Source organism: Meleagris gallopavo, chromosome 8 (genome assembly GCF_000146605.3).
Source record: "Meleagris gallopavo isolate NT-WF06-2002-E0010 breed Aviagen turkey brand Nicholas breeding stock chromosome 8, Turkey_5.1, whole genome shotgun sequence".
In the NCBI taxonomy this organism is placed as follows: domain Eukaryota; kingdom Metazoa; phylum Chordata; class Aves; order Galliformes; family Phasianidae; genus Meleagris; species Meleagris gallopavo.
This window is the reverse complement of record NC_015018.2, coordinates 20,933,831-20,954,373: the sequence shown is the minus strand read 5'-3', so window position 1 is coordinate 20,954,373 and position 20,543 is coordinate 20,933,831. Positions and strand designations below refer to the sequence as shown.

At 35.3% G+C, this 20,543-nt stretch overlaps 1 protein-coding gene across 1 annotated transcript in view; it reads left to right on the top strand.

The window, feature by feature from the left end:
• Window positions 1–20,543, top strand: part of KNDC1 (kinase non-catalytic C-lobe domain containing 1) — a 63,439-nt gene that overhangs the window by 2,604 nt on the left and 40,292 nt on the right. The window contains 3 exon segments of the mRNA XM_010714578.2: window positions 1,951–2,149; window positions 4,160–4,218; window positions 20,388–20,534. Of these exon segments, the coding sequence (XP_010712880.1) occupies window positions 1,951–2,149; window positions 4,160–4,218; window positions 20,388–20,534 (405 nt within the window).

The following is a 20,543-nucleotide window of genomic DNA, read 5'->3' as shown; positions in this document are numbered from 1 at the left end:
TTTTTTTAACAAAACTTTCCCTTTCCCTGGAAAGAAGATAAATTTATCTGGCATGAGATCATCATCTTTCGTTTGCACCCCAGTACAAAGATGGTTTTGTGGCTTTAAGCATAGATATTGCTCCTGGTGATTAGTATCAGCTCAAGAACTCAACTCAAGCTTGACTCAAAAGAAATTCTATCAAGTCCTGGTTGTGACTGCAAATTAATATGGAGGTTCTCCCAAACTTTACAGGTTATGTTTATTTCTTATAGTGTCTGTAAACTGAGCCTTTTGTGTCCATATGCATGTGATGGGCACAATGATTTTGCATCTAATGAAATATTCTTTGCAGCTTTGATAAATGCCATCATGTCACGTAGTTGTTTAGCTATGGTCCTAAAAGAATTAAAATAACTGGCTTATTGCTTTGATCAAAAAATTATCTTGTTCTAGAACAAGCAGTTGGTCTTTCTTTCCCAAATCTGTCCTCATCTATCAGCATGATCATCTTCAAAACTTGATGTTTAGTGGCCAGCTCCTTCTCATATTTGTGTTTTCAAATTTAGGAACTTCTGTGTTGCCTTTCATGCTTGAAAGGAATTCCCCATAAAAACATGCAAAGTTTTCTTATCCATCCTCAAAATCCAACGGCGGCATTACACATACAATGCTGAACAGAGAAAATGAGATTTTCTTTCTCGTGTACCTGAGCTGTAACAGCTTTTGCTCTTCTGTGTTGTGTTGGACTGAGCTGGGTGAGGGCTGAGTGCTCGATGGCACTGCACTAATACTTCTATTAGTGAATTAATACATCGTTAGACTGGTGAAAACTACGATATTGAAAATAAAAGTTAGTTCCCAAATAATAGTAAGCATGATTTATTTCCTACTTGTTTTTTTCTCAGTTATTAAGCATAATTTAATAATTAAGTAGTTATTGCTTTAGTCTAAAAGCAAAATAAATTTTGGACTAAGGGTTGGTCCTTGTTTAAAGGATATTATGAATGAAGTACTTCATCCTCTGAAAAATGTGTCAACGAACTTTCTCTGTCAGTAAATAATAATAATAGAAATCCTGATGTTTCCCAATAATGAGGTACATAAAGTCAATTATAGCTCTGTTTTTCAAGTTTCCATGCTTAAAAGTTCAAACCACTACAATTCAGTTTGCATTCTGTTTGGCTGACATTGAGATACTTTTCTTTCTATACGTCAAGTAATATTTGGTTGCATCTTTAATTCAAGGTATGCTTACTATCATTCAGAAAGTGTGGTCTTTAGTCTCAATGTCCTTGCTGTAATCATAGGGTGAAGTGAAGATGATTTAATATTTTAGGACAACAGCTTAGAAACTAAGTCTGTGAACTGTCTTGATCCTAAGAGCATTGGGAATAGTGGACAACTGAAATGCTTGGTTTTTATGTCTAAGAACACTTTTCCTACAACATGTTTGATTTCTGAGGATTTATTAAATGATCTACACCACTAAACTTCATAACAGCAACATTTGTAAGGCAGGCCAGTTTAGATGGTACTTTTTCTCTGGTAGGGAGATTTTCACTGTGAAGGGAATTTAAAAGGAGTTTATCAAAAGCTACCTGAGAGTGTCTAAGGGAGGCATATGTTAAACAAAATGTTTTAATTTCATTTCTCTGCTTTTACCTCTGAATGGTCTGTTTCCTTAACTTTGATGCATGTTTATGTAACTTACATAATTCCCGTAGTAAGTCTATTTTTGACGTTAACATACTGTGATTCCTTTGTTTAGGTTAACTATGCTTCTTGGAGACTTCTTGTGTTAAAAGCCGCATAGTGCATTTTATGTTTCTTGGGGTGTTAATCAGTGTCCTGGAAAGTCTCAGAACTTGCTGGAAATATTACTTGTAGTCACTTGTGTCAAATGTAATCTATGATACCCAAAGTAATGTCATGAAATGTGGAGTAATTTATGAATTCATGTCTTGGCAGGAGAATGTGTCCCTTGCTGATATTTTGTCACTGCGAGATAGCTGTCTTACTGAGCAAGATATTTGGGCAATTTGCCTAGAGTGTTGCCATTCTCTGAAGAGCATTGCCCATTCTGCAATCTTCCAGACGCTCTGCATCACTCCTGACACTCTGGCTTTTAACACCAATGGCAATGTATGCTTCATGGAACAACTCAGTGGTAAGTATTTGTGTTTCCAGGCAATTTGTTTTAGAACTATGGAAACTCATAGTGAGAGGCTGTAGTAAAGCATTCTAGTCTATTCCGAAGACTTAAAATTAAAATAAATTAAAAAAAAAAGTCTTATGTAGGAATAGGTGAATATAGATCTGCATGAAACTCTGTGCTCAGTTTGTGATTGATCAATGAAGACTTGTATGAATTTGATTAGAAGACTCATCTAGATACTTTAAAACTTATCCAGGTTAATTTAATGTATCTCTGTCTCCTACATAGGTTGTATGTCAGTGTATCTGCATGCCATGTCCTTGTTCAATGGAATTGGTTTCCTTTGTTTTAAGTAACTTGTCTTAACTTGAATTTTGGATGGGGAGAAAAGCTGGCTTTGTATTCATAAGGGAATATGTATGAAAGACTTGTTGCAGGGGATAAATCCAGTGGTTTAATTCTCTTTGCATCTAATATTTTTGCTTGCAGCTGGGAAAGAAAAATCATTTCTTCATAAAAGTTTTAGTCTAATTGAATAGCTGGCAAACCAGTTGATCCAGGAATTTGCCCTATTCAAGTATTTAAGATATGTGATTATGGGAATTCCTGTATAATGCAGGTGATGTACAAGTATTTTGTTCTCTGATGTCGTATTAGTCTCTAAGGAAGCAATTTTATTTTTTTTCCCCTGAGTTATTCTTAAAATTGTGTTTTTCCTAGGAATGATTAAAAAAAAAAGCGTATGTTGTTTTCCCCCCCCCTCTCTCTTCACTGTGTCCTTGAGTCTTTCTCTTACCCTTTCCCTCAAATCTTCTTGTTATTTTGTTAAAATACTGTTTGCTAGATAAGGCCCTTCTGGAAGCTGTCTTTTCTTGGTTTCTCATAGCTGTTACTTATGCATTTATTCTTCCAGAAGAAAATGATGACCTCTGAAGTTCCTTGCCAGTGAGAGAAAATGAACAGCCTGTCACCTCTGCTTTTACAGAGTGCAGGTTCTGTGCTAAGGAAAGTGACAAACATCCAGTAGGATATTCTGCCAAGGGCTCTGATATCTTCTTGTCCATTCAAATCAGACAAATCTCTATTTTAAACACTATGGTTAAAGGATACAGAGAGCGTTACTGATTATTAAAAATTGTGCACTTGTACGGCCTTCAAACTGTTCCCTTGAAAGAAGGGAACAAAGGTAGCTGCCATTTGTAAACATCAAACAAGTCTTACACCATGCATCTGAGGTTACTGTCTTCACAATATGAGTTTTGCATCTCACTTCTGAAGTACAGACACAAAAGATATATTAGAGCTAAAAGTATGATGAGTATGTGGTGTGTGTGTGTGCTGTTTTTTCTACCTGTTGAGAAATTATCAACACGCTTTGATGTTACATGTATGCTTGTATGCAGCAGCAATATCAGTTTCTCTTAGGAAGTTCCTTTCTTCCTTCTTCAGTCTGCAGTGCTTCCTGCAGTAGCTCAGTTCTCTGCTAGGCAGCTCCCGCATAAGGAATGTACTTCCTCCATATATGACCATAATTAACTAGGTCAAGGTTCTGAGCTGGCCCGTGGAAGAGGAGGCAATTAGCTTTTCACATTGCTTTTGCTTCTTGAATCCAGATCTGCAGTGGAAACTAGCAAATGAAAATGTCCTGTTAACTAAATACAAGCCATAGCTGATTCACACCTGCTTAGATGATAACTTGGTCCAAGCGTGAAGGTCCGAAGACATGCCCGAAGTGGTTAGACATATTAAATAAATCTCTTTGGAGATGTTTTATCTATTTTGTTTCATGGTAGAAAAAGTATAGTATCTTCTGGTAGAAAGTTTGAAAATAACACTTTACTTGCATACTGGAAACATGGATAACAAGTTCTTTGTAGATCAGGGGTGAGTGAACCAAAATGCCGTTGTTTCCCGTGTATCAAATCGTAATACAAGTTTTATGGTACAAACTCAAATTAGTATGCTTTTATACAAGCACAACTACTAATTTCTAATCCAGTACATTTTCTTTTCCTTTCAAAGATGATCCAGAAGGTGCCTTTGTTCCACCAGAATTTGATATCACCGGTAACACTTTTGAGGCAAGTTCATAAATTTCTGTAAAATAGTTGGATTTAACTTCAGTATTTTCACTGTGCTAAATGCTCAGAATTCTTGGTGTACAATCTTAAAACATTTAAAGATTATAATGGTAAATTGTGCTTCTTCAGGAGCGTGCCATGTCTTCTGCAGTATTGAAAGGTATACTTAAAATTCTGTATTAGTTTTCTGTATAAACATTTGTTCACTAACTGTTAAAATGTGAGAATCTGTTTTGACTGAATAACACATTGTCTTAAACCACAGCTGGTCTATGTTACATTCACTGGTGTCCTTCTCTCATTATATTTCTTGTTTGGGGACTAGCCATGAACTTTTATGACTAAATATAAAATGTGTTTGCTATCTTCTTCAGTAAAATAATTCATGGAAGGGTAATCGGCAATATTATCTTTGGTTTAATGAAGAAGCAAATGACTATCTGTTGCTTTGCAATGCATAAATGCTCTACATTGTTAAATTAAATTAGATTTAAATTGTTTATACTAATTCATTAGCCTCCCAAATCAACCATCTCATTGCATACTGCAAGAGTGCTTGCTTGCTTAGTAGTATCTGTGTTGGTTTTTTCGTACGCTCTTTTTTTCCTAGCATGTGTTTTAGATAGAACATCTTACAGATTAAAGCAGTTGAATTATCATTATTCAGTATATAAAAGAATTGAGTCTACTTATTCATTGTACAACACAAGAACCTTCTACCATTAGTAGATTTCTTTTCCATAGTCATTTTTATAGCCCTTTGTATTCTCTGAGGGGGAAAGAGTAAATGAATTTTGCCATTATGTGGTACTACAAGTAAGATGAGAATGGTTAAGATGGGGGGGGACATGAGAGTAGTAGAAAGAGAATGTGAAATTGCACAGGCTTGGAAGTTTAGGAATGCAGTGTTTTTTCTCTGTTGCTGTGCTTTTTGAATGTAGTTATATAGATCATCAGAGTTGTATTGAAACTTTTTGTGCTCAGTATCCTGCTTGATCCCCAAGTTGGAATTTTCTGAGTTACTGACACCAGGAAGCTGATGACAGAGGGCTTCTTGAAGGGAGCCAGCTTTATGGAAAATAGAGTAGTGTTTTGTAACTGAGGAAAGGAAGTTCCGAAGTGTGGTCCAAAGGAGATTATATCTCTGATTCTTTGTTTTTGTTATAATTCTGCTGCAGTTAAAAAAAAAAAAAAATCCGCTGAAATAAATGTTCTGTACCTTGCTCCTCAAGAAGCCTGTAGGACCTGAGACAGACACTGAAGATTTGATCTTCAAGAGCTTGCATACATTTTTCCCCTTTTTCTGTCTCTAGGAGTTGCTGAACTCTGGTATAACAAATAAACACACTGAAGAAGAGACACAGGTCAAAATGAAACAGGGATCTGGGAAGACTTTAGCAATACAAAGAGTGACCTGAAATTTTAGTTCTGTCTGATATACAAGGCTACTATATTCATCTTGTGTAAAACTCATCTGCATACAGTTTTATTATTTGAATCTTCTCATATGGTAGTTCTTATGAGCCTGTTAAGCCCCCAGTGAATCCTAATACCAAATACAGTACAAACAACAATTACACAGTCAGTGAAGGTTCTTTGAGTCAGGAGTGGCTCTGAACATTGACCCTTTTACTTTCTTTGCAAAGGCTGATGAAAGTACCTGAAGGTATGTATTCAGCTGGAGGAGAAGCAATGTCATCATGCTCTTTCCTGTAGTGAAATGGGGGAAGGGCTGGGTATACTGATTTCTGTCCCTTTCCCTATTTCTTTATCTAACAAGTTGAGGAATCTTGCAAAGCATGAGACCAGCTCTATAGGCCTGACGTTGCCTCAGCTGTTTTCCATTGAGCAATCTATAGTGGTGCAGAAGACTGAGAAATCACTGTTTTTTCTCCTTTGAGGTGGAGGCATATCTGGGAATTGTGCCTCTTGTTAGCCAGGGGATGCTGAGTATTCATGGAAGTTTCAAAGCTTTACCTGTTGCTGCTTGTACCTTTTGGTTCTTTTTTAAATATTTAGGTACCTGATCAGATTTTGGCTGGGATCTACGCTGACCTCAATTTGCTTTAGCAGTTTCTAAGATAGGAGATAGGTCTGATCCTTAAGTTACATTTACAAGATTATAAACTAGTGTGATACTTCCAAGGTAATTGTTTCTTTCTTGCTGCTAATACTTAAAGGTTCCTCTGTTTTTCAACAGTATTGATATTTGTCTGTTCCCTCATCCCTAATTGTAATCTTCTATTACGCAGTAGTGGAATGGCATTGGTGTGTAAATACAACTCTGTGAGGAAACCCTCTGCAGTGTTGCTTTCTTGGTATTGTAAGATTCAGTTGCCCTATACCAATAAGCTGCATCTTCTATAGAGGCATGAAATCTTTTGTTAGTGCTTCTTTCTTGGTAATGATCTTAGTTTTTTTGTTGAAGGAGTGTTTCTGTGGCTGTTTACTTTCTGTTGTCCACGAAGTATACTAGTATTTATATTGAAACTATTCAATGTCAGTATAAGGAGAAAATTAGTATTGGAACCACAGATTGTGTTTATGGTGATCTTTGATTGCTATTAGTCTGGTGTCAAAGCTCATTTAAAATAGATTTAAAATAGTCATGTCAGCCAGAGGTATCACTTAATTCAAACATGACCTTTTGTGGCTTTGAAAATGGAAGTATACAATGCAGTTTGTATAGCTACTGGATGACTTCTCCCTCTTTAAACTTTTTTTAAAAAGAAAAAAAAGTCCTTCAAATAAAGCTACAGTTATTTCAACAAGAGATGTTTTGTTTCCTGCTTTGTGAATTACTGATCCAGACCTCTAATGGAATTGTGACTCCAGTCTAATTAGTTACTAAACTTAGCTGGCACTCACAAGCACACCAGGGCAATAGACACAGGAAACAAATTGAAATGCATTATTGTTCTGATGTCTGAAACAACACTACTTAAAATTTCAGTTTCTGGTGAGTATTTTAGATAGCAAGAGATATAACGCTTGCTCCTAAGGCCAATGCACAGAACTGAAAAGCAGTTATTTTTACATGGTTTCTTTTAGACTTTCGCTTTGTTTCCTGACTTGTTCTCTATTTGTAAAGTGAGAGCACCAACTTCAGTTTCTGTTAATAGTAGGAAAGTAAAAGCTAGCTCTCAAGGACTCCTCTATTCCATACCTGATATTAACACCAGCTCTTTATGGAGAAGAATGTTAAGAAGGAAGTAGCTGTGAAAGGGAGCAATGGTGACGTGTGGCCAGGCTCTGCATCTGGTGACTTCGTTAGTGCTGTCACTGTTTGAACCTGTGAGGCTGGAATAAAAGGGATGGAGAATGGATTGCTGTCTCTGAGGGGTTCCAGAGGCCTTGAAAAGATTGTTGCCAAGCACTTGGATCACTATTTAATAGGGTAGTTTTATCATGTTCTCTTCTTGCTGGTATAAGAAGAAAGAAAGTGTATTATCACATTAAAAAAGAAAGCTGAACAGGTGCCTTTGTTCTCTAGGACAAAGTATCTATTCCTTTTAAATCTTTTCCTGTAACATTGCTATCTCCTTGCATGCTGTTGCTGTTACCATTGTGCCTTAGAAACTGTGCTGTTAATGGTTAATGCTGTAAAAAGAGAGGGGAATGGGATAAACGAGATAAATGTTTCTACCTTTCCTAGGAGATCATTTTTAGTGCTATGATCCATACTGCAATTCTAAAGAAGAGGTGGATTATTTTACAGTACACTTAATATCATTTTCACTTTTATTTTTAATACTTATGCAAGTATGTGATGTTGCTGTGCTTGGTAAAAGCTTTCTCATCTTTTCATCAAGCTGTTATTTGCCTGCACTGATGGGAAGATGCTATAGTAAATACTGGCCTCTTTTTTTTTTTTTTTTAGTTCTTCACTGGACCTTGAGCTAAGTCAGCTAGAAATAAATGTCTGAGTATAATGGGCTAGTCTCAAATTATGTAATGCACTACTAGTGTGCTGTTGTAGAGAGTAGTATAGAATGTGTGGTTTTTCTGTTCTAGAAAAAGGATAAAGAGATGGAGTTGCAAAAATTCTTCTTTTAAAATTGGCATACTTGAATAATTTGCTAAGCATATATATATTCATCTTCAGTGTAAACTGATCCTTTATTCCCTTCTCTAAATACGGAAAGCTTTTCTTAATGAAAATGGTCCCATGTCTTTTTCTTTTTTTTTTATTGCTGTGGGCATTGCAGTGCAGGACTTGTGAAATTTGACCAGTGAGAGGCACAACAGGAATAGCTAAATACTGGTGACTTCATTAATAGTTTTATTTCCATCACTACAATAGAAACTGCCTCAGGTTAGAAACATTGGCTGTCTCAAACCAGTTTCAAGTAGCTGTTTGTCACTATCACAAAACTGCCATTGAGTCTGACACAGAGGTTCATTGATACAGAACCTCACATTTCTAAGATATGAGCTTTCAGTGAGATGAAGGACTAATGTCTGCCATGTATGAACTTGCATTTATAGTCTTTTAATAATATGGCCATTCAATTTCAGTTGTTCTAGTGAACCTCTGTAAAAGAAATCAGTGGATTTTCAGTCTGCCTTTTTCTATGTCTGAAGCAGACTGGATAATGATTCTGTTTAATAACTTCTTCCATTATTTAGAGGTGATAAAATGCAGTAGTTCTGGAACTCAATATGCAGTAGGATTAAAGGTATAGAAACTGGGGGGAGGGGGAAAAAGCGATACCGACTTAAATACTATGCACCATGGAAGGAGAAGGGAGAAGTATGGGATAGAGACCAGGAAGAGAGTGAAGCTCTGCTTCTGTCTTCTCAGCTAGAGCTTCTTGTTACTTTTTGCTGTTACAGCAGTGTGAGGCATGCAGTGATCCCAGTGGTGACTGGAGTCAGAAACAGTAAAGATTGATTGCTGGCATTCTTTTTATTAAAATGTGACAACTGTTGACTTGAAGTTCTCAGTGGATTATGGATGATTTAGTCAACAAACCAACAAAAACTTTCAAGTGTCTCAACAACCTTATTTCAAATAGAGAAGATGAGCTAAATGTATTTTAAAAAGAATCTCAATAGTTAAAATTCATTACTTTTATTCCTATGAGATGTGTCAAAACAGTTGGATTGTTATCTACCATGTACTTACAAATATTTTATATATGCATTGAAATGCCAAATTAAATTTCCTGATCTAGGGAATAGATAAGGAAAGGCTTGGGGTATTTGTATATGTTTGTCCTACTAAAGAAAACTGAGCTGATGGTTTGGTACTGCAGTATTTCTCAGTAGTTGATCATTACTGAGCTAGTGCTCAGGTCTCAGCTGTTGGTCCTTCTCTAAATTACAAAGCTGTCTTCTTTCCACTGAATCAAAACAGTGGAGGTTATAAAGGAAGTTTTGCCTTTGCTGCTTCTCTGGCATTTTAAAGCAGTGGCTTTGAATGTTATGATATTATTACTACTGTTCTGTTCTTTCTTTAGTTCTGAGAAGAAAAAGAAAACTTTTTGCCTGTTCTTCTGGAGGGTTTTTTTGGTTTTGTTTTTATATGGTGGAGAAATAAATCCTTTGAAACAGCTAGTGTCCTTTTTATTGACTTCTACTTCCATTGGTTTCATATAGGCTCCTTTGGAGACTCATTCTGTCTAACAGCAAAAAGGCTTCTCATCAGCAAATGGTAACTTCTCTTTTAGTCTAAATCATTCTATTTTCTGTGTGTATTTAAGGCTGTCTTTTTCTTCAGTGACAAAAATAAATTACTTTTATTTAGTTATGTGTGCCTCTACTGTGCTATAGAAGAGTAACTGAAATCCTCCTGCTCTTGCTTTTACATCATTGACCCAATTAAGGAAAGATGAAGAACTTTACAGTGAATAATATCACCCTTTAGTTGCTTTACACAGAGCTAACCAAAGGAAGGAATGTGAGACCAACAGTTGAACCAAAAAATTGAATAATTTTTGTCATCTGTCTTTTTTCTTATTTCTTTTCTTTTTAAGTGTATAGGATCTCTTAGAATGTATAACTTGATGCCCCCCAAGACCCCCTACAGCTTGTTGCTTAGTTCTGAAGTTGCAAACTTAGCATGTTTCTTTTCTCACAGGCTTCTTGGGCCTATTGTCTCTAAATCTGAAACATAACTTTTCAGGCTTGCTTTTATTTTCATCAATAGAATTGTCTTACAGGCAGAAGAATCTCTCTAGAAGAGAAATGACTGTGTACAGATAACCTATTTTATTAAAGTATGTAGTACTTTGTTTCTTCCTTACTTCATTATTAAGTTGTTATAAGTGAGGCTTATTAAAGCTATCTATTTTCCTTAAGACTGGGGGAGATTTATTCTTTCACACAAAGGCATTTTTCTATCCTGCTTAGTTGAGGATTTTGTTGCTGTGAGGAAAGGATTACTTCAGTTAAAATTTTATCTTAAAGCAGCTGGTACCTGTGGTAGTTTACCATTTTAGAAGCCTGATGAGTGGTGCTCACTGATTTTACAGATTAGTTCCCTTAAAAAACTAAAAGCCATAGAAAGAAGCAGGTGTGATTTTTCTCCCAGTATGTTTGTGCTACTTTGTAACTCTAGGCTCTTTAAAGGTGCACAAATACTTTGGATCAATTGTTCTCTGGCCTCTTCTGGATAAACTCTTACTTCTGATCAGTTCTGATAGCTTCATCCATAACTGAGAAGGTGTCTTCCTTAATTCTGGTGGAATAATCTGTTAGTTTTCAATTCTAACCATTCAAATGAATTTCTTTGGTGGTCCCATCATGGCCTTACTGAATGAAAGAATTTAATTTTCCATTGTGCTTTCTACTTATTTCCATAATTTACTCTTTACCACATTTCAGAATGCTTTCCCTGTCGTTATTTATGTCTGAATGCCTCTGTCCTGCATTTTGTATGTTTTATGTGGTTGTCCAGGTAATTTGTAAAGATTCATGATTATGGTTAGTGTCTGGAGACTTCATATTCACTGAAACAATGACGAATATTTTTAACCATTTGCATTTGCTGAAAAAAAGTTTTCATGACTGTCTGAAAGCATTCATAAATACTTCATTTTTAAAAGGTTTGACTTAAAAGTATGTGGCAGATGAGAAGTTTTCCTAACCTCCAGATGAAATTTTGAGACTACATCAGTCTGCGCTATGAGTTGGATGGTTATACAGCTATCTCATTTGTCTGCTTTAAATTCAGTCAACAGAACTTCCAGGGTTATGAAAAAGTATGTGCCACTTACATGTCATTCTCCTTAATTCAGAATTTCAAGGAAGCTCCTATGAGAACTAATTAGTTGAATTTCAAGTTTAAGATCTGAACACCTGGAAAATGCATTGCAGGTGGCTTAGGCTTTCTCAGGTGACCACTAGAGCAGGCTTTTTATTAGTTGGTATGTCTTCTCCAGGATTCTTGAGCTTCTGAGCTCTTTCACCAAGTTAATGAAGTCAGAGACTCCTTGCTCTCAACTATAATGTCAACAGATGTTGCTGCTTTACTTAGGAATATTGATTTAATCAGTCTGTGACTTTGGAGGAAGCAATCTATGAATGTAGTATATATGTTACATTTCCCATGTGAAATTTTTTGTGTATGCAGGCTGTACTGTTCAAGTCATATAATGGTTATATACATCAGTTCTCATCTAATTGACAAGGAGGAGCAATATTCACTTCTGCAACAAGTATTTCTCTATGAATCTTTTTTAAAAACAAACAAAAATCTTTCTTGTTTATCCTCCTCTGTTTGTATTCCTGGCATACTATGAGAGCTACCTATTGACCTGCTGTTGCAGACACATGCAGCTCTTGTAAAAATCAGTTTTAAGAGACTAAAAAAAAGTTTGAGGTCAGAGGCAGTATTGCTCTTTGGATGTTGTCTCCTGAGATATTATGTAATAGAGTAAGTTCGGAAGTGTTTGGCCAACTTCTTATGTCTACAGTTCATGAAAGATCCTAGTTTCTTGTAGAGAACTAGGAAGAATCTACCTAGATTAATTTCAAGAAAGAATTAACTGTTGCTATACAGTAATAAATATTTTGTTAGAATCCTGATGTCTTTGGTTCATGGCACATTAAAGGAACTGGAGAGATGTTTGAGTTTATTGGCCCACAATGCTCTTAACTGTAAGTATTCATCTTAAATTCTTTAGCTCTGAAGCGTGGAATAAGTATATCCCCACAGAGGATTGTGTGACTGAACTATTCAGCTCAGTGAGTTTATCAGTAAGCAGCTTCTCTTACGTTTAAGATAAAGAGTATATATTTTTTAAGACAAAACGTCAATGACTGCAAATACATTTGCTGTACTATGAAAAAGATCTTACATGTGTGCAGTTGAGGGAAGATAAAATGAGCCTACTCAGCATTCATATAAGTGCTTCCCAGGTTTCCTTGTTTCTATGCCTACAAGGGAATAAGTTGGGTTAGTTTACTTAAGTGATAAACGAATTACCTATGGGGGGTAACTTATAGGTAAGGAGGTTAATGGCTGATAAAGCATAAGGAGAATTGTGATATGAGAAACTTAGTTCCAAAAAGAGTTTAAAAAATTGCATTAAGAAGCTTTAAAGATAAATGTCTGTAGCTTTTGCTATCTAACCTTTGAGGTCTCCAGCAGTTTTATTGCAATAGTTTTCTTTGCCTGTCATAATTACACTTCTACAGTCCTGCAGGAGGAGTAGACAGTTGGGGCTATTCATTAGTGTTAATCTTGGTGATTGTGGGAGGCTGAAAATGGAAGTGTTAGAAATGTGTTTGTAATTTGTGTCATCAACCTGTAAAGATAAGAGTAATTTCATGGATGCAGGCTGGTTTTAAAACAGTCAGCTAGATTGTATGTTATTCTTTGTGTGACTTCTTTAAGTGAAATGGATGTTTACAACAGTCACTGACGGTGGCTCAAGATATGTCTGTCTTTACTATAGTAATTAGAGTAAGAGCCTCTTAAAATTATCTTGCAGCAAAGTTGAAAAATTCATATTCATTCTGGATGTAGCTTTGGATTGACAGTGTTGCTTTGCAGATTCATCACTGCCAGAGATACTAGAAATTTAGTCTGTGGAAAGCAGTCAACTTTTCTACATAGCCATATAGAAAACCAGAACAGCCATTAAAACAACATGTTTACAAGTAATATGGAGACTGCTGTGAGCTTATCAAATGTTTCTTAAATAAATTTTAAGCTCCATCCAAAGAAGACCTGAAAAAGACCCAAAAAGAGCAACCTAAGGAAAAGATTAGAAGCAAGTCAAAAGGTATACTTAATTTTTTTTTTTAACACAGTATTTTTCAAATAAATAAATTGGAAAGAACTGTAATCCTAGTAGGTTAAAGGTGTGGGCCAAAAAAAAAAAAGTGTACGGAAATGTAAAAAGTAAATAAATTGAGCAATATAATTGAAATCTATCAAAGGCAGGAATGTTGCCCAGAGTCTTCAAGTCAGCAGATCAAGAATGTATTAAAATTTTTTCAAAGAAAGCTGTAGCAGAAAATTGAAATACTGCATGGTTTTTCTAATCCATTTTTGTGCAGAGGGACCTTCAGAAGGTTCTAACACAGCGGTGGTTCTTCATGGGAAGCCATCAAAATTTTTACTTAAATCAGCGTTAGTAGAATAGACTATTGACCATGTTGACAAAATTAGCTGTAAAATAAATTCCTATGTGCAGATGGTGAAGCAGCATTCATAAAGGAAGCAATTACTTGCAGTGATATTCTTAAGTCTGGAAGAGGATGCCATGAGGGAGAAATTAGGCTTGAAATCTTTCTTAGCAGCAACCATACAGTGATTACTTGCCAGCTCTTGGTAACAATGAAGTACACACAGGTGGAGTTAAAATAAACATGAGGAAATACTTCTTTGTTGTGCAGTAAACTGGAAATTCCTGTGAAGCCAGAATGCAAAAAGATGCGTTTAGAAAACTTATGTATTTTCCTGAACCATTACAGATAAGCAGCCCTTGGCTAAAAGGCAGTGAGTTCCAGGTAAGGCTTCCTTAGTTCAGACATATCTAGAGCATATCACAAGAAACCAAAGCATAATGTAGTAAAAATAGTCATACTGTATTAAATGCACTTAGAAGAGAACCAATCAAAATCTAAGTTGTAGCATTGCTTTTTAGGTGATTGCATCTGCAACATTTTATTTATGTTTTGCAATGTAAACTGATCACCTAACACTTGCCAAAGAACATGTTAAGACTTGAAAGTGTTCACTTAGTTGTTACGCCAATAAAAAGGCAATTGGAAACTTGAAATACATGCAGATTGCAAATGTGAATGAATTATTTGAGGTGAGTCCAATCTATGGCTGCGTTTCCTTGTTCCATTTTCTAAAGAAGTCTTTTGTACAAGAACTTTTCAGACAAAACTGAGTAGCAATTACCTTTAGAAGGGATAAACTGCAAGTGTAGCATTAGTTTAAATGTTACTTTTTTTGACATGTTGCTACTTCAGGATGGAGTACGTGTTTTGTGGATGGTCTTCTGGTTTCAGCACATTCTGCAGACTGTCTACACACTCAAAATGCCAAATTAATAGAAAGCTGCTATTAAATAAAGTGCCTTCTAGTAAACAGTTAGTTTATGCAGAAAAGAGTTCTATAAGAAAGGAAAGTATTGAAAATAATAATTGGTCCCTCTCATTTTGTTGCTGAAGGATGTTGCTATATGAGTTCCTTTTGCACAAAAAACATTTTAGAGTGAGCTAGCATATTGGAAAAAAAAACATAGGTAATTATTAAATGTTTCCTTCTAGAGGCAATTTTCTTAAGCATTAACTTGAATTGGTTTATAAAATATGCAATTTGTAAGATCCTGAAGCTTTTGCTTATGGAACTTTTAAATAATTTGAACTTCGACAGGGTGAAAACATCTACACATTTTCCATCAATCTCAATAAAGGAGAGAAAAATGGTGCATGGTAAAATAAGGGTCAGATCACACTGTGAAAACAGAAGTTGTCTTATTCTTTTCCTGTAATTCCAAAAATATTTTACAAGAAGTATTAATTCTATTACAGTCTTTCTTTTTTAGTTTTGCTGAATATCTAAATTTCTAAACTCAGTGAAATCTCAATACAAAATGTAAATAGACATTATTCATAATCCTAAATGCTTATGTAGTTGTTAATCAAAAGCTCTTTTGTGAGGTTTTTTTTCTGCATTGTTTTTCTGCAAATACGAACTTCAATAGAAGCCTAGTTCTTGAGTCCTGCCAAGCATTGATACAACAGAGCCTCTGTCATGCTCTGTGTAGGCCTGGAGTTTTTGCTTCCTCTCCTGATCTTTTGATTTATAGAGTTTTCAAACCAGAGTAGATCATTATTCTCTGATTTCACTTCCTGTAGTGTTAAATGGTCATAAAATGGTATGCAGCAAGCCATATAACTTTGGATTTGAACTGATGGAAGCCTTTTTGAATATATTTTACTCACAGTATAAAACTTTAGTGCTGTCAGAAACTGTACTCTGCCTAAGCCTGAAGATTAAAAAAAAGTGTCATCTTAACCTTCTGAATATTTGTTTTATCACTTTTGAGTCTTGCTATGCCTTTGTCTTGGAAAACATATCTAGTATAATTAGAATGCATCTTTGAAGGCATTTGTATGATTGTCATCTTCAAATTTTTCCTCAAACATATAGATCCCCTTACTGAAAAGAATATATTCAGGACCTCATATCATACTTGAGGCTTTCCTTAGGACAGCTTTTCTTTGTATTACTGTTTTGATTTTTAAAGCATGTTATTTCCACAGTGGCCTTCCCAGTAATGCATATTGTGATCCTTGCTACTTTGGATTAAGTGTGGATGTACTCCTTAGAAAGCCAGATCTCCAGATCTGGATTTTAATATAACTTCTCTTTCCCTGTGCTTTTTTTTTTCCCCTTCTAGTTGATAGAGTAACACAGTCTTACCATCATGGCCTAGGTACTTGCTACAAGTTGCTTACGGTCTTTGACTTGAAAGCTGCTTTAGGAACTGTGAAGAAAATTGATTGTTGTTGTTTATTTGTTTTAATGTGTCTTGCCCTTTTGGATCTTTCTTGAAATGCATGCTAGTTATCAGCTTCTGCAATGTAGGAATTTCTATAATTCATAAACCATTCTCCTTAGGATTTAAAACCATTTCTTGATTTATGGTTAATATCTCCCTCGCTACCCCTCACAAGAAACTGAGGCAAAATCTTCACTGGAAGGGAGGGAAATTTAGATTGTGAGTTTACTTTCATTGAGAACAGTCAGTTTTAGTGGACATCAGATCTTTTATACATGTGAATTTACTTTATCTACTGCATTTATCATCTTGAATTCCTTCCAGAAGGTGAAAATAACTTCTTAAACAGTGTGGTAAGTAAAAGGAGCATATTTGATGCATGAATTTGGGGAACACCCCACCTAGTGGATGACCATAAACTAATTTTCTCATTGTTCCACTTAAGATAAAAGGCTTAAGGTTAAGTTGAGCTAAAGAACAGTCTTTTTCATGGATACCTTAATAAAAGCAAAGTGGCATACTGTGATGATGTGAAACATGCCATGTTGAAGCAACAAATCTGTTTTTCTCTATGCTTTCCACACTCTGTAAGTCTAATATGTGAATTTCTGGACACAGATGAAGACCGGAAGATGAGTGGCTGGACAGCAACTCATTAGAGAAGGGATGTGCTGGTTGGTTAGAGGGTGCTGGTTGACAGCAGCAGACTCAACATGAGCTAGCAGTGTGCTCTGACAGCCAAGAGGGTAAACTGAATTTTGAGGTGTGTTAAACACAGCATAGCCAGCTGATCAAAAGAGGTATTTCTCCTCCTATATTTAGTGTCAGTGCAGCCTAACCTTGAATATTGTGTGCAGTTCTGGGCTCCATAATATAAAAATTCAAGTTCAGGTACTTGAACACATTTGGAGGAGGGCAACAAAGCTGGTGAAAGGGCTGGAAGGCATGTCCAGTGAGGAGAGCCTGAGGGCACTTGGGTTGTCCAGTTGGAGAAAAGGAGACCAAGAGGTGACCTTCTTGCTCTCTATAAATCTCTAAGGAGGGGAAGTGGAAGGGGAGATCCAGACTGGGGCAGAGAGGAGAAATTTCGTGTTAAAATGTACCTGTGAAAATGTATTTGGCAAATACATGTATGGATGATATTGAAAGAACTGTATTTATAAAGTTGTGTTGTGTTTGTGGCAATATAAATAAGGGTAGAATAGGTCCCTTGTTTTATTATATAAGAGGTCCCTCAAAATATGCAATTCTTTTTTGAAATCAGTAGAAGCAAAACATGTTGGTATGTTATAAATCTATCTGACCTCACCTTTCTTTCTTTGCCTGCAAAGAATTAAAAGTTTCTAGACTCAAATGTTTGGAGATCGTGGAGACCAGGGGATGCAAATTCCCCACTGTCAACAGAGATTAGTTAGAAAAAGTGAGATGAGGTAATATATCACTCTGCCCTTCCTTTTTCTAGTCCTATCACATCCACATTCATAATCAAGTGGATGAAGAAATATATATAGACACTACATTCTCTAAATGGGGAATCATACACATTTTCTGGAGACTTAAATGTACAGGTAAAGGTCTAAATGATAAAATTACCTTGAGAGTTATGTCTACACACATGTTCAAAATTCCACAACTGAGTAAAAAAGAGAAGGCAGGAACAAGAATCTATTCCATCCATGTTATAGTCCCCCCAGGTTTCCAGAAGTAATCTGCTTGTTAAATGGCAACAAAGGGAAGAAGAAATGTTTCAAGTAAGCTGACAATTTTAGGTAAACTATTTTGTAATTCTTACTTCAGGGCTACAGGTATGCCCTCTTGATGTGAGTTGTTAAAGACATGCCAAGCATGACAACATTGTCTGTTCCTGGAGGCTTAGCTGCTGTGTTCTTTTTTTTCTTTTTCTTTTACTCTACAAATGAATAAGTAGAGTTCTTTTTATTTCCTGCTGTTGCATCTGTAACACTTAACACTTGTATAAAATACAACACTATGCCAAATAAATAAAAGTGCAGGATTCATTGATAGAGTACAAATACTAGGTGTTGTTACTTTTGCTGCATGATGCAAAATCAGATTAGTGATATATTGTCTTGAAGTATCATTAGTGAAGCTTTGATATCAATTGTATAGCGATGTTAGTCTGAAAGCAAACTTTCCAAATACAACTTCTTTTACCCTTTGCTGAGATTAGAAGTAGAATAGAGAGATTTAAATTGGTTATTCTGTTCAGCAGTATCTTCTGAGTTCAGATGTGTTTGCATATGGTATTACTTCATCTGGAATTCTGACATTGTTTGGTCTTTTTAGGTATAAGTTTCTGGATATACTGCTTATATTTGAATGTTAAATTTCAGTAACTTGTACATTACAATTTCTTTCCATCATTTTTTAGAGGAGTTACTAATTTCTTCTTTTAACAGTCTCTTGTTGCAGATCATATCAAATAATGTCATTGATGTCATGTTGTTGTAGGTCATATCAAGTACATTGAATAACTTGTATCAAGTATATAAATTCCCACAGTATAGTCCTGTTTGTACAAAAAGTTATTTAGAGCTGTTTTAAATTCTTAAAACATTGTTTCTTTTTTGTTCTTATTGATATTTTTTTTCATGATTTATATGTAGAATTTTGTGTTATGGTGTCCTTTAATAAATGATCTAATAAGATGTGTTGTCGCACTGAAACAAAGCTTAATGTCAAAAGCAGTAAGTTCCACACTTCTTTCTCATTGCTCAAAACCCTATGAAGCAGTCTGGGGAAAAAAGTTATACATCTTCATACATGTTCAGGAATTGGAGAAGGAATTTTACTTAAATTTCTTCTGCACATTGGAAGATACTGAAGCATAACTCTAGATTTTTTTTTTTTCAGTAGTTACTGGCCTCTTTAAGGTAGACTTTAAAAAGGTGTTAATTTATAGCTAGTTAGTTTTACAGCAAGTTAAATTATCAAACTGTAAGATCATCATCCTCTAAATATTTATTTCTGAGAAGTATATTTCCTTTGTGAGTAACTCAGTCGGGATTAGAGATTGTTTTTCTGCAATTGAAATGTGGGTGGGTGGCAGTAGGGATAACTTTTGAAAGTATGAAGAAAAAGTTGTCTTTCTGATAGTGGTTTAGGTGCTTAGGCTTTGTAGTTCCATGTCCTTCTACTACTATCAACTGTTTTGATCTTGCAACAGAAATTATACTGTCTCCCCTCCATAGAACTTAGAGATGCTGACATGCTTTAATGAGAAGATCAGGTGTAGAGGGGGCAAATCACTTTTTATCTTAACCTTCCTTGTACAGACAGATTCTTAAGATACAAAACTTTTATGTACTCATTTGAACGCTTTTTTTCCCTGGTTTTCAGCAAATTTGAATTTAACTGTACTACATCTACATATGAATCTATTTTTTGCAAGTTTTTACTCAAAATTTTTGTTAATATTTTACTGAATTGCATCTACTGAATGGAATGTACAGTTAAAATACAAGCCATTGTGGATAAATTACCATTGCTACTAAAACTGATCTGAAATGGTTGCTTTTTAGCAAAAAATAATAATAATAATAATAATTTAAAATAGCTGTGTTGTATAGAAAAAATAAATACAATTAACACTGGATGTGAGAGCATCCCTTGTTCAGCTTATTTTGTTTGCGCTGATTGCAAAGTTGTGGGCTTTAGCAGAAAGAGAGTATGCAAATTGGAGTAATTTTTAGAATCTGAAAGTATCTTCTGAGACAAGGAAATGGTTTTATGCTATGCTGTTTCTGCTTATTTTCTTTTACCTTGATGGTAAGTTTAATTTGTCAAATATTTTTATTGTTAACAGATATGTCACTTCAGTCTTCCAGCATGTTTCTAACTCAAATACCACTTACAGGCACACATAGCTGGGTTTTATTTTTAAAAGTAACTAATGAACAGTTGTAATACTGGTTAGTAGTGAGGAAAAAATAACAGTTCTAGTGGGACCAAGGGATTATTTCTTTTTGTCTTTAATGAGCATATTCCACAAAGCAAGACTGAAGCCCTGTTTACTTCTTCCTATTCTGTTTAAATTCAACTAACCAGTAAACTGTTACCTGATAAGTTAAAAAAAAAAATGCAAACAATGTAAGATATATCCCTTATGTTCTCAGAGCTCTTTTGGCAAGAGAATCGGTAACGTATTCAATGTCTTTTTTTTTAAACTTAATACAGGCACACATCTATTCTTTGGGTGCAACATTGAAAGCAGCTATTGAATACATAGTAGAACCAGAGACAGAATCAGAGTTTGGGCAAGATCTGCATACTCTCTTGGAACAAATGCAAGAGGAGAATCCTGAAAATAGGCCAGATATTGAGGTAAAAAAA